At 42.5% G+C, this 15754-nt stretch overlaps 3 protein-coding genes across 4 annotated transcripts; 2 read left to right on the top strand and 1 right to left on the bottom strand.

Moving 5' to 3' along the window:
- The first annotated feature begins 516 nt into the window (after nucleotides 1–516).
- lmod3 (leiomodin 3 (fetal)) lies at nucleotides 517–3308 on the top strand. Its single transcript, XM_068705216.1, has 3 exons — nucleotides 517–979; nucleotides 1153–2751; nucleotides 3006–3308. Exons 1-3 carry the CDS (start codon nucleotides 695–697, stop codon nucleotides 3051–3053), a joined length of 1932 nt encoding a protein of 643 aa, XP_068561317.1. The 5' UTR covers nucleotides 517–694; the 3' UTR covers nucleotides 3054–3308.
- Nucleotides 3309–3845: 537 nt separating this feature from the next.
- On the bottom strand, nucleotides 3846–7307 carry LOC137868440 (PRA1 family protein 3-like). The gene is made up of 3 exons (XM_068705217.1): nucleotides 7005–7307; nucleotides 6118–6335; nucleotides 3846–5229 (listed from the first exon to the last, which is right to left on the bottom strand). The coding sequence occupies exons 1-3, from the start codon at nucleotides 7184–7186 to the stop codon at nucleotides 5054–5056; spliced, it is 576 nt and encodes a 191-aa protein (XP_068561318.1). The 5' UTR covers nucleotides 7187–7307; the 3' UTR covers nucleotides 3846–5053.
- Nucleotides 7308–8219: 912 nt separating this feature from the next.
- On the top strand, nucleotides 8220–14145 carry LOC137868438 (NEDD8-activating enzyme E1 catalytic subunit-like). Of its 2 annotated transcripts, XM_068705214.1 has the most exons (18): nucleotides 8220–8255; nucleotides 8360–8398; nucleotides 9522–9645; nucleotides 9749–9829; nucleotides 9910–9992; nucleotides 10196–10276; nucleotides 10367–10410; nucleotides 10502–10566; nucleotides 10696–10851; nucleotides 11142–11244; nucleotides 11357–11467; nucleotides 11639–11692; nucleotides 12697–12733; nucleotides 12819–12900; nucleotides 13025–13125; nucleotides 13215–13278; nucleotides 13382–13436; nucleotides 13566–14145. In XM_068705214.1, the coding sequence occupies exons 1-18, from the start codon at nucleotides 8236–8238 to the stop codon at nucleotides 13652–13654; spliced, it is 1389 nt and encodes a 462-aa protein (XP_068561315.1). In that variant the 5' UTR covers nucleotides 8220–8235; the 3' UTR covers nucleotides 13655–14145. The 2 variants fall into 2 exon arrangements, with proteins under 2 accessions (XP_068561315.1, XP_068561316.1); XM_068705215.1 differs by lacking the exon at nucleotides 8220–8255 and having other exon boundaries at nucleotides 8360–8422.
- The last annotated feature ends 1609 nt before the right edge of the window (nucleotides 14146–15754 follow it).

The raw sequence follows: 15754 nt of genomic DNA, 5'->3' as shown, positions 1-15754 counted from the left end.
TATAGGAATAAGTTTGACGACACTCTGTCCATTAAAACATAGAGCCGCAGCCGGTTAGCTTAGCTTAGCATGAATACTATAAAAAGGGGAAGCATCCGGCCTGGCTCGATCCAAAGGTAAACATATTTTCCAAAATGTCAAACTATTCCTATGAGGTTTTTATTTCTTCTTTAAATACAATCTTCATTTTCAGGGCGCCAACAAATTACTGCTAGCTTTGTATCGAACCGCGCCTTGAGTAATGATCTATAAAAAAAAAAAAACTACAAATGTTGGTGTCCATTTCCCTGATGACAAATGACCTCTCCTGAGTCTATCTCATGTGTTTGTTGTGCAGCAAAGGAGACTTTACTCACCGTCACCCCACCAGCCCGGCAGTCCAGCTGTCCAGCTGCTGCTGTCAATCCCACACTCTCCTTTTGCCTGAAGCAACTGTCATCCCGAAAGATCCTGATGGCCAGGCCAGCTGGGTTTAGGGGCTGAAAGAAGAATGTCTCCCTCGCTTGCGGTGTAGCTTAAATATCTTCCAATGCAGTTCACAGGGTTTAATTTTAGACTCCACATGCGGCAGAGCCAAACGGTTCCCTGCTGAAGTCCAAGTCAGAGGCTTCTCAGTTTGCTCTATCCTGAGTCATAGATTGGACAGAAGTTATCCCACCTTCTGATATCGACAGAAGAAAGAAGTTAGGCAAATATGTCGAACAGTAACGACATTGAGGATCTCAATGAAGAGGACATTGACGAGGATGAACTCCTTGCTATGCTTTCACCGGAGGAGCTCAAGGAGCTCCAGAGTGAGATCGACACCATTGTCCCAGATGACAGGGTGCCGGTGGGACAGAGACAAAAGGACCAGACGGAGAAGTCTCCGACCGGGACGTTCGACCACCGATCCCTGGTTGGTTACCTCCACTGGGAGAAAGAGTCCAACCGTATGCTTGAGGAAGAAAGAGTGCCCGTTACTCTGCTGCCCAGTGAGGTAAGAAGTCTAACTTTCACATTTTTGGGCACGGATCAATTTAGAATAATACTATTTCTTTACAAACCATAACCCGTTACTAGTGGAACGTTACAGGCAGGATTTAAACAAAACATAGTGTTTGGAAAAAGCACAATTCCAACCTTGGTGTGATGTTGTTTTTTTTTCATCAGAACACTTTGAGGGAGGAAGCTGAGAAGAAACCCAAAGAAGAAGATGTGGAATATGAAATGATAGAGGAAGTCATTGAGGAAGAAGCTAATGGTACAGATGGAGAGGAAATAATAGAGATTGTTGAGGAGATTATTGAAGAGGTTGATGAGAGGGATGAAATGGACAAAGGGGTGGATGTGAAAGAGAAGGAAGGGTTAAAGTCACCTGTGAACACAGACAAACGTGAAAATACTAACAAACATGTAGATTCTCCAGACACCAACACAGAGAAAGTACCAGAAAACAACACAGATGACAATCAGCCCGTTTCGGACACGAAGCAGAAGAGTGAGAGCGTAGCCCCGAAACACAGCACACCACGAGTCGAAGAGAAAGAGGAAATTAAAACTACCGACTCTTCGCTTCCCCAAGAGGCCTCAGAGGAGCCAGAGATAAACGAAACCAATGACAAGCTCCCGCAGAAAGAAGAGAGAAAAATTAACAAATTAAATATTCCAAAGCTGGCCTTCAATAATATAAAAATGACGTCAAGACCCTCGGGAAATGAGACAAACTTGGAGTCGACACTCGACAAAATCCGCAACAACAACCCTTCTATCACTGAGGTGAACCTCAACAACATAGAAAACATTCCCAAAGAGATGCTGTTGGAGTACGTCAACGCCTTGAAGAAGAACAAACATGTGAAAACCTTCAGCATAGCCAACACCGGTGTTGATGAAAACATAGCTTACAACCTGGCCAACATGTTACGAGAGAATCGCGGCATTACGACTTTGAATATCGAGTCCAACTTCGTGACCGGAAAGGGCATCGTGGCCATCATCCGCTGCCTCCAGTTCAACGAGACCCTCACAGAGCTGCGTTTCCACAACCAGAGGCACATGTTGGGTCACCACTCAGAGATGGAGATCTCGCGCCTGCTCAAGGCCAACAACACCCTCCTGAAGATGGGCTACCATTTTGAGCAGCCGGGGCCCAGGATGGTGGTGACCAACCTGTTGACCAGGAATCTGGACCGCCAGAGGCAGCTGAGGAAGGAGGAGCAGAGGCAGCAGCAGGTGAAGGAGCAGAGGGAGATGATGCAGATGTACGAGAACAGTCTAAACCTGCCTCCTGGTCTACTTGAGATGCTCGGCTACATACCGCCTCTGGAGCTCCTGCAGGAGCATGGGCTCGTCCCGCCCTCGTCAGAACCGAGCGCCGCACCGCAAACGCAACCGCAACGGCAGACAGCGCAGCCGGAGCCTCAGAAGCAGCACAAACACAAGATCGCTCCCAAGCAACCCAGTGCCGAACCAGCAAACGCGCTGAGGGACGTCCAGCTGAAGAGGACTCCCAAGAAGCGCGACCCTTTTCTGGACCTGGACCCGAGGGATAACAGCCGACCAGAGAGGGCAAGTTTCCAACTGAGGAAGACTCCCAAAACGAAGGATGTAGGCAGTGTGCCGTTGACAGAGGAAAAAGCAAACCTGACTGACCTGATTAAGACTTTAAAGCCCGTCCCTCGCAGGCGATTGCCACCTAAGGTTGACGACACGCCCCGCGATCAGCTCCTCGGTCAGATCAAAAAGAGCGGCGTGGCCTATCTCAAATCTGTGAGTATCCAAGAATTTGTACAGTGAGATCAATCCAGTTGGGATCCTGCACTTAGGAGTACTAACATTTGACAAGTTCAGGTTTTTATTTATTGATATAAAGGGTTTCTATCGATGGTCTTGAATGCTCTCAAATCACAAGATTGCATGTGAATGTATTGAATTATCTTACAGCTTATGAAGTGTTTTCTGTAATAACTTTGCACTAGAAAACCCAAGTCATCTCTTCCTTTCTCCTTTGTTGCTGCTCGCAGGTGCCGCTCCCTAAAGTCCTGGAATCAAGTGAAACGAGTCTCTTCTGAAGCTGAAGCTGCAGCTGTTTGTTCTCTTCACCAGACTGTATGTTTCTTTTACACCTATCCTCTAATCAACTGTGCAAAATAAGACTGAACTATACTTTCATTTTGCATAAAAAAAAAATATTGTCTGGTTGTTGTTTAACTCTCGTGTTTGTTCTCAAACTAAACGCTGTTGTCTTTAGGAAGTCGGTAACAACAAAGGTATACAAATTAAGAACACCCTAAATTCAATCAACATTAAAATGTTTTGACCTCTTTTATCATTTGCTTTCGCCATTCATATATTTCTTAACATGGTGTGCTGAAAAAATAGATTTTTAGAGCAGGTTTGTTTGATTAAATGCTAGATGGTTTATTTTGGGACAAACCTGTTCCACATATTTGAATTTTGCTATAAAAAAAATCTTTGCCCGGGGATTCTTTGTCTTTCTTTCTTTCTTTCTTTTTATTATTAAAATGGAAAAGCTCATAGTGCCAAACTTAATGGATCCCCCGGGAATCATTGCAGGTTCTCTTAAAAAGGTACAGATATGAAAAAAGACAAATTACTTAAAGGGAGATAACTCTGAATCCTGAAAAATGATGCCGTGTGGATAATTAGTCAAACTGAATCCTATCCTGGAGGGAATATTTCATTAGCTCACTATTCAGCACCGTTATGAATCACTTTTCATTTGTTTCAGGAGTAGCAGCCTACAGTTCACTACATTGTTCCAAAGAAAGATTTAACCCAAAAAAACTTTATTTTGTAAATAATCAACGTCTATATATTCACACTGAGGAATGACGGCAACATAAATTAGGTAATCTTTATTTGTTTTATAGAGGACAGACATGTTTTACTTCCAGTTCTGTGATTCAATCATCACTTTTCAAGAATGAAAAAGTCACATAAAAACCGAGAATATATAATATATAGCATCAATATTAACGTACACTTTTTTTGAACTGCCATTTGTGACGGTAGCATGCACAAACTGCAGTTAATGTGCAGGTGTGGAGAAGTAGAAGGAAACGACTGATCTTCAGGAGAAACAGTAGAAAACCAACACTTAACATTACAGATTTGTTTGTTTTGATCCCAACAGTGAATGGGAAAATACTAGCATGGGAATTTAATTAATCTAATTAATAATTTTTACTTATTGCCAAAATTATTGTTGGCTACTTTGTATCCAGCAGCCCATTTTATACATTTGTGCATGCTATATTATGAGAATAAAGACATCAGAAATAACAAAACGTGTACATATCATGACATGTTCAAAAAATAAAATAAAAAATAAAGCTGCACTTGCCATTCATTTTTAATATTGCATAGCTGTGATCAGAAGGAATACAGTCAGGCCAGCCTGTATGGTCAGATATATTTAAACTCCACAATAGTTATTAAGTCAGGCCGGAAAACACCATTTCTGAACAAGAACCAAAACTGGTCTCAGATCAGTATTCATACAGCTCCTGACGGGACAAAGATGGCCGTTATTGCTGGTTAATAAGCCGGTAACAGTTCACTGGGCGTCGGGTGAATTAAACATGCTTCGTTTTGAGGTAGCAAACTGAAAGGATCCCATTTATTCTTTAACATAATTCGTTGTCTAATAACCGCATTAGATATTGTGTTTTTAGACATTCTGCTTTATTTTGCTAAAATATTTTTGCTTTGTTTTTGGAGAGAAAAAAAAGAATAAATTTGACACAAGAATGAACCTTTGGTAACTTTCGGTGCCCACTGCCGTTTTTAACATCCAATCCACGCGGTGATTGTGCAAATCTTGTTAAAAATAAAAGTTGAACTATCCATCTGTGAGTAAAGTCACATAAAAAAAGAAAGTATGAGAGAACAAAGTAAACCAAACGGATAAAAGAACAGGGAATGCAAACATCAGTAACTTTACATGTATAGAGGGGATAAAAAGTCAACACATGGGGGAGTGTGCTGTGGACATTTTAATTCAGGCTGTATGACACCGACCTCCCTTGGCACGCGTTTGGCTCGAGCCTCATTCCTTCAGTTTGCTTTCAATAAAATCCCGAACCTTGTTCATTTTCTCCTCCTGCTGATCCAGGAGATCCATGATGACGCCCATGGGGGTCTTCTTCAGCCCAACGCCCTGAATATTGTTCTCCAGTCTGTTCTTCATGTTGCGCAGTCTCAGAGAGGCGTGGATCAGAATCACTACAAGGAAAAACACAACGGCAACTTATTTGTACCATGCGACGATTATGACATAAATTCTAGCGCGTCTGAAAGCCGCTGGATGATTTTTCCTCTTGGAACACATCTCGGGGAAATAAGAGTAACAAAATTGCGACACTGTTTGCGACTCAGACTTTAGAGCAGGTGGGAGGATCGCCGTGTCTTTTATTCCTGTGGCAGGCAGATACTGAATGCATGACATCAGACAGTAAATGTAGTCCTGTCCAAATCAACAAGCCATAGCAACCCCGTCAACACAGGCGGCAGTGGGCAGGCCTCCCGGGAGCCCAGCAAGCCTCCTCGTCTATCCGCCACATTCGCTCTAACGATAACCAAACCCCTCAATTATCGAGACTGCTCCAACTGCCTGACTCAAAATGTATTTAGAGAGCCGTAAAAAAAATAAATAATCCAAAACTGTACCTCTGAACTAGAGCATACCTCGCCCTGTGGTGCCGATTGTATTTTGCAATCTGGTGTCATGAGTGAACGCAGCACTGTACATGCTGTTCAATCCCTACAGTGAGTCAGAATGAGAGAGCGCTCGGAAAAAAAAAGCTTGTTCACCCACAGAGAAACCTCAGCTATGCGTCGCTGTGTGACTCACTATCCCCGCTTACGGTCCATCGCACAGCATTAGCCAACAAGTGTTCGCAATATAGTGTTGGGGTCACAAGTTAAAAATTGTAATTAGATTAAACCGAGCGCTAAGTTAGCGGTGTGTGATGTACGTGTCTTTAATTTAGCAGGTCAAAGCCATACAGGGGAGGTATTGGCAACATCAGCAAAAACAAAAAAAAGTTGTTTTTTCATTCCATTGCGGGATTTTTTTTTTTTAAAGTAAACAAGAAAAACCCCGTGACTTACACAGCAACGGGAAGGTGATTCCAAAGATGAAGACCATGACGCCGCCACACAGCGACAGCAGGAAGTAACTGGTGACCATGACGACGATGATGAACAGAGTGGGGTTCTTCCTTTTGAAGTTCTTCACCATGGCCTGGTTCTCTCCGGCCCACACTGAACCCATGAAGACCAGGGTCACCACAGTTCCTCCCAGAAACATGCCCAAGGGGTTCAGGAACCTGCAATATTGGAAGATGAAAGTGGCATTTTGCACAGTGGAGTGAAGGCGTAGTATTAAACAGCACAACCTGGTGGTAACAACAACAACAACAACAGCAGCAGCAGCAGCAGCCAACATCCTGGTCAGCTTTGTCTTAACCGTAGGATGGCAGATGCCTGCAGAAAAGGCCTATACTCATGACTAGATTCTATTTAAAGAAAACTACCAAACCAGTTTGCCACGTGCAAAATCACCAACTAGCAGCAGTGATATGTGACTGGAGAAGGAACTCGAGATCCGATGTAGCGTCACAGATTTTCAGAAACATTCAAAATCCTACAGTTTAATATAAACAGAGTATCTGTACATTTGGTTTGTAATATGACCTATTTGCACACATTTTAAGCTAGCTCCAGCGTCGCTACTGACAGTTGCTGTTACGGAAAACGAAGGTATTTAGAAAGAAAACGCGTAACTAGTTTAACCGCTATAGGCCAAGAAAGCTAACGTTAAACGTCTAAATGTAAGAGGCAGCGAAAGTGTTACAGTGTAAAAGGCACAACAAATACCAAACGTTATAGAAATAGCCGTCATGTTGGGTGTGGACAGACAGGTATGCAGGCTGATTAAACACAGAGCCACAGATGCTATGTAGCTTGCCTCCGTTAGCATGCTAGCTAGGACTCACCCGACGATGAGGAAAACCACCACAGCGGCGGCGAAATAGTTCGTCTGGTAGTACAGCAAGTTACTGATCACTCTGTTGTTCCACTTTGCTAAATCTCCGAACTCGGGTTTGGCGAACCGGTCCATTCCGGGGCAGAAATCATCCCACGGCCTGAGGGGCGCGAGCTCCATCTTGGCTGCCATCGTCTTCTTCAACGTGGTGTGGTGAAGCAACGCACGAAAACAAACATACACACGCGCTGCGTAATATTTTGACAGGCCAGCTGATCACACCGCGTCTGAGCCTCGGTCCCGGAAGGAGGGGAGTCAAACAACAAAAGCCGTGTGTCTCTCGCTCAAGATCTCGCGAGAGTTCGGATTCTCGAAGAAGTTGTTTTTAGAGTTTTACAGTTGCGCCCTAGAATGCGCAGCAGCACCAGTAAATACAAAAAAGTGCGTTTAGATAGATAGATAGATAGATAGATAGATAGATAGATAGATAGATAGATAGATAGATAGATAGATTATTAGCAATTATGGTACAGGTAGATAAAATATTAAATATAAATGCAAATGCACAATATATACAATAAGAATAACAGAGTAAAAATATTAGATATACAAATGCACAATATATACAATGAAATGGAATAATATTAAATTAACTAGCTAAACAGAAGTGCAAAGATTTAACCAAACAACAAACTAACAACAGAGTAACGGTGTGTTAGTGTTGTGATTGATTTAGCTAACAACATCTAAAAGAGACAAATAGACAATGTAAGTTTATAAATAATAATGTAGACAGTAAGAGAAACCTCCATGGGGGTTGTTGATACACATTAAAGAAACAAATACTACTACATATAGACGTATATAATCATTTTTGTCAAAAGAAGATTCAGGAAAATTGTTTATCTCTAAATGTGTGTAAATCCTTAAATCAAAAATGAAAAAGTACATTTTTATTGTTAAATTACTACACATATGAACAATGAATACAGCAATGTCTTGCCCACCTTTTTTTTAAATTTTTTTTAATTTTTACACATAATCTGATACACAGTGTGTCTTCTATACGTTTACATATAATCTGATACGACACTTCCACCTTTCATGGCCAACGGTGGGGTGAGGAGAAAATTGAGTTAAAATATATGGTTTCCCTATATGGGCACTTTGGCGCTGCTGGGCGCAGCTTTGACGCTCATGAAACACAGGAGACACAATCGGGGAAATGGGACCGTGAAAGTATGGCGGATGCCGAGGAGCCGTAAGTCTCAATGGATGACAAAATATGATTTTTATCGCGCTTAAACCGGCGCATTGTATCGCTAACTCGGCATGCTTGAACCCTGTGTTACTCTCTTCCTCCAGGGAGAAGAAAAGACGGCGAATAGAGGACGTGACCGAGAAGTTAGTGACGAATGCTAAATAAAGGTCTCTGACTGGCAGCAGGTTTTGCGTTGCGACTGCTGGACCAGGAGGGACACGGAAATAGACATTAACTCAATAACACTCTTTTGCACAATACATCCGCTCACGCAGCGTATGCATTCACACACACAATGCACAGAGTCTGCAATGCACCAATCCTGCAGCCTCCAATACGAGACAAATCCGGAATGGCCAGCACATTGCAGCTGTGTGCAAGACCAACTCCACACTAACGTGTCATACTAATCCTAAACAGGGTTTGAGGTGTGACAAATAAGTCTGTAATGCATTCTAATATAAACTTCACTCACTGAATGAGACGCACACTAATGTCCCATAATGCAATGTGCAAAAAGGACTCATAGAGGAACTACTTTCAGCTGAAAACATAGGGAAGTTTAATAGACAGCGGCATGACACATGTGCATCTTGGTGTGTGATGGGGCATGTATTGTGCAATTTGATGTTGGTGTGAAACACTCCACACAGTATATTGATTTGTTATATTCTAGCTGCTAAAACTATACTTTAAAGATTATTATGTAGCCCATATTCTATGCAAGTGATACATTTTGCTGCACTGTCATCAGTTAGCCACATCTGTTTTGCTTATGACTCATCAAGAAAAAGTAATTTGTATTGTATGTTTTTCTGAGTGCATGTCTATGAGATGTTTTAAATTAAGAGTGATTTTCTTTTGTTTTGAAAATCTTTTAGAGGCTACAAGAAGAAAATATTACATAACAGTCTTAAAACGAATCCTGTGTGTTGCTGAATGATGATTATTATTATTATTATTATTATTATTATTATGATGAATGTTATTCTACATAGCTAATCTTTGTTGTGGCCCCTTGAATCCATCTCTCATCCTGACTAACGGGTTGTGAAATCACTATTGGGAGACTTTGACAACTCACCATTTTCACCGAAATAAGATCAAACCCAGGTGATGTTGACTCATGACCAACTTGGAGTTTTTTTGCAGGTGGCTGGGTTACCATACACCAGTGGTTTAAAAAGCAGTTTAGTTACTGTAATCTACCGGAATGGATGCTTTTTCATCTGTGTTCCAGCACATCACGGTGTGTTTTGTTTCCAGAATGGCTGTAGATGGCGGACACAGGGACGGTGGTTGCGACTGGGATGGCCGGTGGAATCACGTGACCAAGTTTTTGGAGAGACCCGGCCCGTTCACCCATCCCGACTTTGAGCCGAGCACCGAGGTACTCTAAAGGAAACGGAGAGCGTCTGTGACAGTGATATTTACATAAATCACGGTAGCATTTTTGTATTCTTATAATAACATTTATGTTTCTTTCATCTCAGTCTCTACAGTTCTTGTTGGAGACGTGCAAGATTCTGGTCATTGGAGCAGGAGGGCTTGGATGTGAACTCCTCAAAAATCTGGTAGGAAATATCATTTACCCGTTATTAATTAATGTACTATCTATTTAGATGAGTTCTCACACAGGCTGCTTGTGCTTTAGGCCCTGTCTGGGTTTCGTCTCATCCATGTGGTGGACATGGACACCATTGACTTGTCCAACCTCAACAGGCAGTTTCTTTTCAGGTAGGCTTCACCTCTTTATTTCATTTTTGAATTTTGAGAAATAAGAAAAAAAAAAGCAACATTCTCATAATATTCCCGTTGATTATTTACGCAACGCTTATCAGAGAACATAGTGCGACGTCATAGTGAGTTCCGGTGTGATCAGACCGCGTTCAGCGTCTCTTATGTCCTACACGTGTTGACTGCTCTATGCATTCATTCAGGCCCAAAGATGTCGGGCGACCAAAGGCAGAAGTGGCTGCCAGCTTCATCAATAGTCGCATCCCCGGATGTAAAGTTGTCCCGTATCCTTTTGCAGCAACTTTTACAGCTGAAACGTTTTAGTTTAAAGTGTCTCAACCACGATATTCGTATTCCTTATGAATTCCACGCAGCCACTTTAAAAAGATCCAAGACTTCGATGAGTCTTTCTACAGGCGTAAGTGTTTTTCTTACCAGGTCTATGCGTGTCGGCGGAGCGTACCAAGCGAAAACGCCTCCAGAGGTTTCAAATGCTCGTCTCTTTGCAGAGTTCCACATCATCGTCTGTGGACTGGACTCCATCATTGCCCGACGCTGGATGAACGGGATGCTGGTAGGAGAGGGAGAGATTTGAGTACACCCGTGCATATTAGGAGGGTATATATATATATATATATATATATATATATATATATATATATATATATACATACGAGTTATGATTGACCGTCGCTTTCTCTAGATATCCCTGCTGAGCTACGAAGACGGAGTCCTGGACCCCAGCTCCATCATCCCTCTCATCGACGGAGGAACCGAGGGCTTTAAAGGAAACGCTCGCGTCATTCTCCCCGGCATGACGGCGTGCATCGACTGCACATTGGAGCTGTACCCGCCGCAGGTCACTCCACCTTCTAGTTTCACTTTTAAAGATTCATGTAAATACGGTAAACAGCAGATCTTATGTTATTAAAGTATGAATGATAGTTCAAAGTGCAAAAAAAAAGCAGCACAGCGGTGACTTTCTTTGCATCACAGATTTTGCCAAAACACAGAAAAAGAAACAATGAAAGTACACATTTCACAGACAAACCTTTTCATGAAGCGCTTCAAGCTTTTATTTGACAGTTTTGACATTATATATATATATATATATATCCGCGTGCTTCACCCTGATTTGACTCTCCACAGATTAATTTCCCCATGTGCACCATTGCCTCGATGCCGAGGCTACCGGAACACTGCATTGAATATGCCAGAATCTTCCAGTGGCCCAAAGAAAAACCATTCGGAGGTAAGCTGAATGACTTTGAACACACATCCGATGCACATTACTTCAACCTTTCTGCCTGCTGTGGAGGATAACCACAAAGGGGGGGGGTGGGGTCGTCTTTTGTCTCGACTAGAAACCAGCTTGGACGGAGACAGTCCAGAGCACATCCAGTGGGTGTTTGAAAGAGCCCGAGAAAGAGCCGCCGAGTTCAACATCACAGGAGTGACGTACCGACTCACTCAAGGTCAACTTGTGAATTAAAAGGCAATCATTTATTCGACGCTAATGTGCCGTGTGAATATTAGTTTTGTTTAGTGAGAACTTTTTTTCCATCAGCTCTCTGTGAACGTGTGCTGGAACCAAACCGGTGACTTGTGTGTGTGTGTGTGTTTTCTTTTTTTTTTGTGTGCTGCAGGAGTTGTGAAGAGGATCATTCCTGCTGTGGCATCAACCAATGCTGTTATTGCTGGTATGACACTGAGGCTGGAGCTGTTCAGAGATGTTGGAAATATTACACAATTAATACAATTGCTGTTTTGGTAGAGGGGTTTATTATATATGGTACTTAAACAATTGTACAATTCACTTAATTTGATTTTACCGGGCGGCAGGCAAAGGTCGGAGGGGGGATCGAGGCGTGCCGACCCCCGGCATCGCTGACTGGCTCTAGGGAACGTCGAATGCCGCCTCTCTGGCGGGGAGTGAACCGGAGCTGGAGCGGTACCAACTAGATATAGTTGGGCTCACCTCCCTGCATAGCACAGGTTCTCCCGGAGAGGATCTGGACTCTCTATCCTGGACTCTATTCCGGAGGTGGTGGTCGGGGTGAGAGGCACCGGGCCGGTGTGGGGTTACTCACGAGCCTCGATGCGATGGAGAGGCGCTGAAAAGAAGTCTCTTGACTGTCCTGGAACAGCTGAACTGAGTGTGAAGCGGTAGTACAGTACATCCCAGTCTGAAGCCATGGTTCTCCTCCCGGTGGATCGCACCCTCGAGACAGAAGACGGTAGTCAGTCACTGCCCCTATCGAGGGAGTTCACGTATCTCGGGGTCTTGCCCTTTTACCCTCGCCTATGGTCACGAGCTTTGGGTAGCGACCGAAAGAATCGCGGGTCCGAGCGGCGGAGATGAGCTTCCTTCGCAGGGTGGCTGGTCTCTCAGCCTTAGAGCCGGAGGGAACTGGAAGTAGAGTCGCTGCTCCTTCGCGTCGAAAACCAGGACGCCTCCTTTTTTTTTAAAGGATTGGCGGACATGTCAAACTGGTGAGAGTCCCCCGGTTTAGACCCAGAAACACACTGGAGGAATTATATGCCTCATCTGGCCTGGGGACGCCAGGAAGAGCTGGACAGTGTTGCTGGGGAGAGGGACGTCTGGAATACCGTACTGAGCCTGCTGCCAAAGATAAGAAATAGCAAATGAATGAAAGGACGGACGGACGTAATTAAACTTAATTTTGTTCTTTGTTCTCCATAGCTGCCTGCGCCACTGAAGTTTTTAAAATTGCAACAAGGTTAGGAGCAAATTAAGTCTTTAATTTCTCATCCAAATTGATTTGTGAAGCGAACCTTACTTAGCATCCCATCTTTATTTTGCAGTGCGTATATTCCTTTAAACAATTACCTGGTCTTCAATGACGTGGATGGACTGTACACCTACACTTTTGAAGCTGAACGAAAGGTTTGTCACGCCCTAATCGTTTTCACCCCGTAAAAAAAAAACCCGACAGTAGCCGTCCTGTCGGCGGTGAAATGTACATGTCTCCATACGGAGGATAACTTTTATCATCGTCTTTGATCGGCAGGAACAATGTTCGGCGTGCAGCCAGGTGCCTCAGGATCTCCAGTTCCCTTCTTCTGCCAAACTACAGGAGGTTTTAGAGTACCTTACAGAGAACGCCTCTCTGTGAGTACCCAGAAAACAACATTTTGTAATGCATCTTCTGAAAATATAATGTTAAAATTCTGTATAAATGTGTGTTTTATTTTTTTCAGACAAATGAAATCCCCGGCTATCACAACAACTCTGGAAGGGAAGAATAAGACTCTGTATTTGCAGGTAATATACAATAACCTCTTTAGTATTTGAATGCCGCACGGCGTTTGTTCCCCCACGTTTCATAATAAGCTGCGATTAAACTACGGTTCCATCTTTATTCCAGTCTGTTAAGTCCATCGAGGAGCGAACGAGGCCAAACCTCTGCAAGACTTTGAAAGGTAACGAGAAGCACCGCTCCGATCGTCGTCAGTCTGTCCGGTGACCTGTAGCCGCTGACTTTCATGATGACATCATATTTAATGTTTGTTTGGTGTGTTTGTTTTTTTTTCTTCCTTCCCCTGATGCAGAGCTGGGCTTGTCGGATGGACAGGAACTGGCTGTGGCCGACGTCACCACGCCTCAGACGGTCCTCTTCAAGCTCAATTTCACCACCTGAACGTTCATTGCAGAGCGGAGGTCAGGCTGCATCTGAATGCAGGCTGATGTTCCTGGGACGTCGCGGTAGCACTTTTGATATGATAATGTAAATAAGACGAGCGAGGTCTCAATGGATTGGACTGGTTGTCATATGAATATAAAATCCTTTAATTAACCACATTTTTAAAAATTTTTTTTTTTTTATTCTTAACGGTTACTTCTCGATGTATTTGTCTCTGTTTTGACTTCTATTGTAGTTCTATCCAATGTCAATCAAAGGAGAGTAACGATGTGCTCTATGCTCTAATAAAGTTTTATTATCATGGTTGTAAAAAAAACAAAAATTAAATGTATTAAAAGCAGCTGGATTACACATACACATACATTGTTTTTTAAAACATTACTTGAAAGGAAGTCGATTATTAAGATTAAAATAAAAAAAATGGATGTTTTATTTGTTGAAATAAAAAATGTTTTATGTCCCAGACTTAAAGGGCTGGAGAAGCAGTATCAATCCTCTCCTCTATCTCTTTGTTAATAAGCAAATTGTCAAACTTTTTTCATTAATATGCATCGCTGAGCAATTCAAAATACGTTGATGCTTATTGTCTAGTGAGATCTAATTGAATAAGCAAGTTATGCCCCATGCGTCTTTAAGATGCATTTTCATTCCGGGTGTGTGAAATCTCACCTTTGCTGTTTGTCGAAGTGACAGCATAATAAATACAAAAAAAAAAAAATAAAATCTGTTTTCAAATATGAGCTCAAAGAAAACACACATCGAGTAGCTCGTGAGAACGGATCACGACTCGGCCTTCAGATGCAGTTTATCTCCTCTGTCCGCCGCGTGACAGGATGTCGATACTCGCTCTAAGCTTCTTAGGGCGCTAATGAAAGTGGCCGCATATTGTCCGGGGGAAGCAGATGGTTTCTGTCTTTGATTAAGTTTTAATTATCCTTACGGGAGGAGAAGCTGGTGGGGGCTTTGCACGTTGGAGAGTGTTGCGTTCACAGAACAACATATCTCACTCGCATCGCATCCCTTTGCCCCCGAAAGGTATACAGTGTCTCCAGGCAGAGGAGCTGAAGTGTGAAGGTGCAGCTTTTCACTGAGCTGACGTGTTGACTGTTAACTGTTAGAGCTGCGGTGTCATTTAGCAGCAGGCGGGCGGTCTCGCGACTTTTATTTTTTCGCGCCCCCCCCCCCCCCACCCGCTCTTACTCTGGATTAATTCAGAAAACTTTTGAAACTGGAGGATCATTTCTGCTGCAAACTTTTGCATCCTTGCTGAAAGGATCATTATATACATATATATATATATATATATATATATATATATATATATATAGTGTGTGCATGATGCCGATCCAGCAACTGATGGAGGCTGCTGCAGCGGCTCGTCGTGCATATCAATAACCCGAGCAGAGGTAAGAGGTCGAATATTTAAAGGATTCTGTTATTAATGTTATTAATGTAGGGATTTGCTGCTTATTCTCAGTTTTACATAATTGCAAATTAAATATTTATGAGTTTCTCTAGTATTTGGACATTTATTTTATTAACTTTATTATATATTTTTAATTGTTGAAAACAATCTGCAGATTAATTACATTATGTTTCACTTCATTTCATCTTTGTCCGGCATTAGTTATGTGGCACATCCCAGTTTTTCTTTGACTCATGTGAAAAACAACTTGTTTTTTTTTAGGAGGTAACTTTGAATACAGATGTGTTTACAGCTGAAGGGATAATCTGAGTCAGAAATGAGTGCAAGGACCCATCTGCCCTCAAAGTCGAGCCTCTGATCAAGCTCTTAATGGCATTTCTTTGATTTGCCTCGGTGAAGCTCAGTGATGCGCGAGTCACAGTTCAGCAAATAGATGTAATGATCTTATGAACATCAGGAGTCAGGGTATATATCAAGACGCATTTAGTATTCACTTTAGGGAAACTATTGGCACTGAATACAAATGTTTTTTGCTTTAAAGAAGTAAAACAAAATCTGCCAGGGTCACTCGGTAAGATTTCTTGAAATAAGATGTCATAATAAGCCTGTAATGCTCAAAAGTATCTTTTTACTTAACAAGATGCATTGGCTAAAAACAAGTCCCTATGAAA

Source organism: Cebidichthys violaceus, unplaced genomic scaffold, assembly GCF_023349555.1.
Source record: "Cebidichthys violaceus isolate CVI_PGR_0920_01 unplaced genomic scaffold, fCebVio1.0.p SCAF_110, whole genome shotgun sequence".
NCBI classification, from domain to species: domain Eukaryota; kingdom Metazoa; phylum Chordata; class Actinopteri; order Perciformes; family Stichaeidae; genus Cebidichthys; species Cebidichthys violaceus.
The sequence above is the reverse complement of the archived record's forward strand: the minus strand, read 5'-3'. Positions and strand labels throughout refer to the sequence as shown.